The sequence below is a fragment of the Populus euphratica genome, unplaced genomic scaffold (assembly GCF_000495115.2).
Source record: "Populus euphratica unplaced genomic scaffold, PopEup_1.0 scaffold60.1, whole genome shotgun sequence".
Taxonomy (NCBI): Eukaryota; Viridiplantae; Streptophyta; class Magnoliopsida; order Malpighiales; family Salicaceae; genus Populus; species Populus euphratica.
In genome coordinates this window covers 709,633-717,991 of record NW_011499938.1, presented here as the reverse complement: position 1 = coordinate 717,991, position 8,359 = coordinate 709,633, and the positions used below count along the sequence as shown (strand labels likewise).

At 31.0% G+C, this 8,359-nt stretch overlaps 1 protein-coding gene across 1 annotated transcript; it reads right to left on the bottom strand.

Moving 5' to 3' along the window:
• Nucleotides 1–2,717: 2,717 nt before the first annotated feature.
• Nucleotides 2,718–5,437, bottom strand: LOC105136736 (cysteine-rich receptor-like protein kinase 1). Its single transcript, XM_011042192.1, has 6 exons — nucleotides 4,834–5,437; nucleotides 4,583–4,690; nucleotides 4,151–4,489; nucleotides 3,703–3,937; nucleotides 3,327–3,471; nucleotides 2,718–3,103 (listed from the first exon to the last, which is right to left on the bottom strand). The coding sequence occupies exons 1-6, from the start codon at nucleotides 5,435–5,437 to the stop codon at nucleotides 2,747–2,749; spliced, it is 1,788 nt and encodes a 595-aa protein (XP_011040494.1). The 3' UTR covers nucleotides 2,718–2,746.
• Between the last annotated feature and the right edge of the window lie 2,922 nt (nucleotides 5,438–8,359).

Sequence of the window (8,359 nt, the reverse complement as noted above, 5' to 3'; positions counted from 1 at the left end):
GTGAAAGAGATGAAGAGAAAAAAGAAGGATCTTCAAGCCATGCTTGTCTAGCACCGCCACTCGAAGCCCCATAAACATTCGATGTGTCACCAGTAACCTTAAGGTACACTGCCAAATACACAACGAGTGGTTCCTCATCAGTCCTTGTTATGTCTTATTTAGAGCAATCAAGCCCCTAATTTTGTTGATTTTAATGGTTGGTAAATCCTTGAAAGTTTAATTTCTACAGATACGCTACTAATATTTATTATTTAGTTTAATTCTCAACCCATGATGAATGCATTGCATGATGACTTGTTGTTGTTCTTGATTAGTTTTATTTAAATATTAGAATGATTATCTAAGCTTTGATTTATATATATATATATATATGTATGTATGTTAGGGATCATGAAATTTTCTTAATTAATCAAGATATTATTTAAACTTTAAATTTAAATTTGGACAAACAAAAATATTATTTAATTGAAGTTATTCGTTTATCAATACTACACTATATATATATTACTTGATTTTATTTTTTATGTTTATATATATATTACGATGATCTTCGCAAAAGAAACCATAAAAAACAAGACTTTCTAATAATATTAATATACTCAGTGTCATGGAAATTATATTTAAGAAAACTACTAAATGAAATAAATAAAATAAAAATAATAACAAATAAAGAGAACACTCCATCATTTTATTCATTTTGGTTTGAGATCTAGATTGTACTTGAATCAATTGAATCAACTAACTCAGATAAATTCAATATAAGCAATCATCAAACAATTTAAAATTATAAATAAATTAAACATGCAAAGATGATATATCAAGTAGACACAACCATATAAAAATTAAAATAAAGTTAATTAGCTTTCACATGGTCCTTATTCCTTACCATGTATAAATATATTTGCTTTTTCAAATTTTATATTTATATATAACTAGCATATGTGTATATGAAGGTTAATATATGAAAGCAATAATGTTAAAATTGAGAGTTGTACTCAACATATATTTATTATGTAAAATCAAGTAAAATCAAAAAATAATAAAATCATATTGAAATTACATAAAATTGTATAAAATCATGAAAATCATGATTTTATTACCATTTTATGATTCTACAATAATTCAAAATTTTTAATTATTATTTTTTTCATTACATACTTTTGTGTTTATTCACTAATACATAAGCCTCATAAGTGTTTATATCAATGGATTCTTTCATCAATTAATAGTATAAGGATGAAAAAACATGATCTTGCTTAAAACCTTCCAAGCAAATAAAAAATTATCTATTACGGAACATAACTTTCAAAAATCTTATTCTATATGGATAATTTTATGAACAAGAATAATAAATCATACTCTAAAGTCTGATACACTATGTGTTTATGTCTAAATACCATAGTATGTTAAACAAGTTTACAACATTATGATTTTTCTATAAAAAATCTCATAAGTTGTCTAACATATGATCAAATAAAGAATCAAACTTCATATGTTTATATATATATTACGATGATCTTCGCAAAAGAAACCATAAAAAACAAGACTTTCTAATAATATTAATATACTCAGTGTCATGGAAATTATATTTAAGAAAACTACTAAATCAAATAAATAAAATAAATAAAATAAAAATAATAACAAACAAAGAGAACACTCCATCATTTTATTCATTTTGGTTTGAGATCTAGATTGTACTTGAATCAATTGAATCAACTAACTCAGATAAATTCAATATAAGCAATCATCAAACAATTTAAAATTATAAATAAATTAAACATGCAAAGATGATATATCAAGTAGACACAACCATATAAAAATTAAAATAAAGTTAATTAGCTTTCACATGGTCCTTATTCCTTACCATGTATAAATATATTTGCTTTTTCAAATTTTATATTTATATATAACTAGCATATGTGTATATGAAGGTTAATATATGAAAGCAATAATGTTAAAATTGAGAGTTGTACTCAACATATATTTATTATGTAAAATCAAGTAAAATCATACTGAAATTACATAAAATTGTATAAAATCATGAAAATCATGATTTTATTACCATTTTTATGATTCTATAATAATTCTAAATTTTTAATTTTTTTTTTCATTACATACCTTTATGTTTATTCACTAATACATAAGCCTCATAAGTGTTTATATCAATGGATTCTTTCATCAATTAATAGTATAAGGATGAAAAAACATGATCTTGCTTAAAACCTTCCAAGCAAATAAAAAATTATCTATTACGGAACATAACTTTCAAAAATCTTATTCTATATGGATAATTTTATGAACAAGAATAATAAATCATACTCTAAAGTCTGATACACTATGTGTTTATGTCTAAATACCATAGTATGTTAAACAAGTTTACAACATTATGATTTATGATTCATAACTACTGCTCTTGTTCACAAAAAGCAGCACCTACACTATATTTTTCAATATTGTCTATCCATTTCATATGGACAAAGTTTTTTAACTTCCATGTCCTCAACTCCAAATCACATCTCATTTTGCTAGCACTTCTCAGGGAGTCTAACGAATAAAATTACTAGTAGGATCCCGATGGAATCTCACTGAACCCACTTCTCGTTCTTGCTAGAGAATCGAGGTGGATCTTGACCAGTTGCGTATCTTTGATACAAAAGGGTGCATATTCCAATACTTGTGAAGAGTATTTGACAGGATCTACGTTGTCTCAGGTTGTTCAAGTGTTGAAGAATTTCTTGATCTGGGACTATCTGTAGCGCCTGAATTTGGAGGGGTCACCCAAGAGTGTTACATGAGAGGTTGTTTGCTGATTTACCACTGAATTACATGTAAGTGATACTTCCGTGATGCAGCTGTCTGCATTGCCATCTGGACTAAGAACGCTAGCATTCAGGAATGGAGGTTGCTTTGGAGAGGGGATTTGACATTGGGCATCGGTGAGCATCTGTACTACTCCATTCATGGACGGTCTTAGCCTTGAAGAAGCTTGTGTGCATAGAAGACCAATTTGAAGCACCTTTTCTGCCTGTTTCTGGGAAAACATACCTCTTAAACCAGGATCAACCATGTCTGTAATTGTATTGGCTTTGTAATGCTTCCAAACCTGATATCAGTATGATGAAAAACACTGTCAATAGGCATGCAACACATTCTTACCGTAAAACACTCTAAGTTACATATCGCACTCGAGATCGTCGAGAAGTTTTCAGCAAAGGTCTCAATGATCAAGTGGAAATGATTTCCACATTTCTAAAAAGCTTTTACACTGAAAACACCTGAGAAATTTCAATAAGAATATCTTTGCTCCAAAGCAATAAGAATCTTACAGAATGCAGAATTGAACTTGATCCCTGTGAGAACACACTGTTCTTTTTACCAGTTGCAATCTCAAGAAGTAGAACCCCAAAACCATAAACATCAACTTTCTCTGTTAGCTGCCCTCGAACAAGATATTCAGGAGCCATATATCCCCTGCAAACGAATAATCGTGATTTAGAAGCAACAAACGATGTTTCAACTCTGTTTATTATATTGTGATTTTAATTCTGAGTTGGTTTTTGTTATATTGAAACTTAGTTCCCCTTCTAGCATGACTCCATAAATCACACACGATAGCGAAATCAATGGCCGATGTGCTTTTAAAGAAAAGAATATGTAGACAATAAGTAACCAATACTTGTATATAAGAGGTTCATTTCTTACAACGTTCCTGCAATGCCAGTGCTAATATGGGTGTTGTCAGTGGCAACACAACGTGCAAGTCCAAAATCAGCAATCTTTGGAGTAAGCTTCTCGTCAAGAAGAATGTTGCTAGTTTTGATATCTCTATGAATGATAGTCACTCCACAACCTCCATGTAGATATGCAAGTCCTCTGGCTGTTCCTAGGATAATATTAAACCGCTGCTGCCAGTTGAGAATATGTAACGTGTTCTTAACTGCAACAAATGAAGATCATGTTACTACTATGGATAAATAGACCTCAAGCATTCTACATCCTCTTTTGTCCTAAAATTATTGTTGGCACGATTTTTGGCAGAAAGCTCAAGGATTTTTAAGCAATGTTTAACATGGTAATCGAATTAGAAAGGAAAATCAAAGTGGGCATCTAGGAAACGAAAACACTGACATTGAAATGTAGATTGACTTACTGAAAAGAATCTGATCAAGGCTCCTGTTAGGTACATATTCATAAACAAGAAGACTCTCAGGGCCTTCAATGCTGCAACCCAAAAGGATGACAAGGTTTTTGTGTTGAATACCACTGATCAAGTTAACTTCATTGAAGAACTGGTCAACCCATTGCCTTGTACTATAGACCAATCTCTTAACTGCAACCGTTCTTCCATCTGGGAGAGTTCCTTTAAAAACAGAACCAGCTCCTCCTTGGCCCAATTTCCTCGAGTCATCAAAATACTCAGTTGCCTTCTCAAGCACTTCATAAGTGAAATTTAAACTAGAGTTGGGTGAAAGGCGGAGATTGGTTTTGTCTAGGCATAAGAAAGAGCAGAACAAGTTAGAAATGGATAAATTTGAAATTGATAGCTCATCAAGGACATATAGTTTTTTGGTTGCAATTTCACCTCCTTTCCTCTTTGACAATCTCTCATACCCTATAAAAGCACCAAAAGAAGCTAGCACGACGAACACAACTGTCGATAAAGTAACTGCTACTACGATTCCAGTGTTGTCTGTACAAGGTAGCAAAACATGTTGCGACAGTAAAGCACATTCAAGACAAAACAAATAGTGTTAACATAGACTACATACCATAAAAACCAACAGAAAAAAAATTCAAGACCATACAAATTTAATCAAAGAGAGACAATCTTACCATAACGAGCTTTTGATTCCACGGATTCCTTAAAAAAATGATGTGTAGAATATTTCATGTAACAACCAGCAAAAAAGGCACTGCCCTCCGAGCCAGGAGCACATTGACTTAATTTTGAGCCTGCTTTCACCAGGCACTTTCTACATTCGTCCTTATCAAGCGTATTCCAGCATTGTGCCAATGCATAAATGGAAAAAATTCTTCCTTTTGCCTCCGCAGCTGCAAATTTTCCATTCCCGAGTGCCATTGCAGTGACATTCTGTATCGCTACTGCCAAGCGTTGCTTGAACTCCATGTGCAAAAAGTTATCTGTCAAAGCATTTGTTGGCTCACCACATACCACAGCATCATTCATGGGATCAATGGCTTCATGAAAGAAGTTATATTTATCGTAACGAATAAAGCAACCATTAAGATAGATACGAGCAGAAGTGGCAGGGAGACAACGTGGGAGTTTGACTCTGCCTTGGAAAAAACAGATTTTGCAATCAAGACTAGAAAGATCATCATGACATTGGGCTAATCCATATATCTGAAGCAATGGGGAGGTGATGAAATCGCATCCCCAGTTCCGAGAACCGACCTGTTTTTGGAGAGAATCCATGACTTTCACAATGTTTGGTACGTAGGAATTGTCCATGTGCTTAGACGAGCCGCAGATAAGGCTGGTTTCGGACTTGCGATCGGCGGATGAAAAAGGAAAGAGAATTAAAATAAATATTACAAACAACCCTATGAGGTTTTGAGAGAATGTGAATGATGATTGCATTGAATTCAAATGGGGTTGCTCTGTTTGTCTCTGTTATCCTCTGTTTATGTATTATGTATTGAAAAATGAAGGAGAATAGAGGGGACATGGATTATCACATTCAATTGTTATCTGCTGAAACATATTATCCTCTCTCTCTCTCTGGATTTTAGTGACTTCTAGAAGGAAATGGAGAGGATATGATCCTCCTATGTTATGGTGTGTGGTTCTGTATAAAAGAATGTTTTCTGTTTCTTTTTCTTGGACGAAATGTTTTCTGTTTCTTTTTCTTGGACGAACTATCATGATTTCTGCTAGTGGTTTTCGGGAGGAAGATGGAAAGGAATAGAAAATAGACTGGAGGGATGAACTGGCTTTGGTTTCTCTTTTCTTTATTTAGAGCATTGTTAAGATACAGCAAAGTGACAATTTAAATGGCGGGTGGATGGGAGGCCATGGATTTGGGACCAATTCGTGTTTTAAAAGTTACAAAACGAAAAATTAAAATTTTATTTTTTAAAATAAATATTTTTATGTTTTTATATTATTTTAATATGTTGATGTCAAAAATAATTTTTTAAAAATAAAAAAATATATATTTTAATATATTTTCGAATAAAAAACATGTCAAAAAAACCGCAACTATACTTTCAAACATCATCTGAGCTATCTTGCTGGTACTCATTTCACACATTTAAGTCACTACAAACTAGTTAAACTATTTTTAAAAAGAAAAAATATGCAAGTTTTTTAAAGTTGTTTTTTATATAAAAATTAAAAAATAAAAAACTTGTGTACATCTAATAAAATAAATTAAATTAAAAATTATATACATTAATAAATAAATAAAAATTCATTAATAATGAATAAAGATGAAAATTAGAAAATTAAGAGTAAGATATAGATCAAGATATTTGACCTCACAACTTAATTGTTTGATAGGATATAGATCAACATATTTGACCTCACAACTTAATTGTTTGACATAGTTATATTTAACTACTTTGTTCATAAAAATTAATTTTTTTATTTAATTAAATGATAATAAAAATAAATACATGAAATTGATTAAATAAAATAAGAGGCAAACAAATATCATGCAAAGTTACTAACATTATTACCAGGTAAGTGGTTTCACTTCTCATTACTACACTAGCTCCATTACATGATAATTAGTTTCACCCGTATAAATATTAAAGAAGAACATTTCACATTTAATGAAAGCATATTTACTTTATTAAATACTATCATATCAAGGTGTCAAGCATCTGCTTCACAACAATATCTATTTATCTACTAGCTATCTTACACTTTAGTTATCTTAGAGTCTCATCATCTAAATTTTCCAACATAATTTTTATTGTTGTGGTTGGTAATAATTCTTACATAGAAATTTTATTGTTATTATCAAAGGTAATATATACAAGGTTTTCACATTATTACGGTCAAATCATATTCATATAACATACCATGAACTTTTGCTTATATGATTAATTACAAATTACAAACCAAATTCTACTTCAAAGGCATATGCCTTCCATCAATAATAATAATAAGAATACTGATTAGTACTTAAAAGTGCATTCTCATTAAGGATTTATGTCATCATATTGCACCTAAAGTATCATTAAATTCCCTAACAAAAGCATGTTTTATATTAGCAAGTCAAAATATAATATACCTTTAATTCATGATAAATGTTCATCCTAAATGCAAGTCTATCACATAAATAAAAGGATTGATTGATGAGTTTAAGGATTGAAATTGAAAGGATAAAAAGAAGGCCAAACTTAGCAAAGTGTTGCTGGTGCATTCCAAACTCGAACACCGTTCAGTAATTTGATCATATCTGGAGCTGTAGATATCAGATTTAGGTCCATTTTATATCGATGGAAAGGTAAGACATAGACCTACAACTTTCATATGAAGTCAAAGACTCAGTTCTGCCGTTTTCAAGCCCAAATCTTAGCAACAACGAAGACGTCGGAAGCTGTCCTGCAGCTCAAGCACTATTCGGTTTTTGGCTCATATCTTGAGTTCTAGAAGTCCAAATGAGCTCTGGTTTTTTTTGATGGAAAGCTGAGACAATTGCCCACAGATTCCACAATTCAGTTGGCTATAATTCTGATGTGAGCAATGACGTTTTGGCCAGCCAACAATATCAAAAATCAGCCCACAATATCAAAAAACCAGCAGCCATTAATGTCAAAAACCAGCCACCAAATCAATGGATGCCCACCAATTCTTCAATCAATCAATAGTTCTGAAACTTAGCCTATAAAAGGAGGCATTGTCCATGTATTTAGTCATATTAATTTTCAGATCAAAGTTATCTTCTTGCTTTCTCTCTACATCTTTGTAATGTTCAAGTTTTCTTTTATGCTATAGTAATCTCTTGTTTATGCTCTTTCATTTCCTTTCCTATACTTAGTTAGCTTATATTATGTTTATGTTCTTATATTGTTTATTTGTGTTTTTCTCCTTCTTAATGTTTAGCTAAGTTAATTATGTCAAGGTGAAAAGGTTTCTCTAATGGTGTTAGAATAGGTATAATATAAACTCAACATGAGCTTTAAATGTTTATATCCAAGAAAGATTGTTATTAACATGTTTTATCTTTTTATCTTACTAATTCTTAATACCTTGCTTATTAAATGTTTAATTTAGATTTGTGTTGTATAATATTTGGTACATCAAATGCTTGATCTTTCATAGTTTTCGGCCGAAATCGTTATTATGATAGAAACTTGATTTGTTGTTAACATAAACTAGCAACAT

What these genes read in the sequence shown, in the direction of transcription:
- LOC105136736 (XM_011042192.1), bottom strand. Translation starts at nt 5,437, where the DNA reads ATGGATTCTCTCCAAAAACAGGTCGGTTCTCGGAACTGGGGATGCGAT. An exon ending in ATTGTCAAAGAGGAAAGGAG is followed by an intron (nt 4,490 to 4,582) that starts GTGAAATTGCAA and finishes TCTTATGCCTAG; the next exon opens with ACAAAACCAATCTCCGCCTT. An exon ending in ACTGGCATTGCAGGAACGTT is followed by an intron (nt 3,472 to 3,702) that starts GTAAGAAATGAA and finishes ATTCGTTTGCAG; the next exon opens with GGGATATATGGCTCCTGAAT.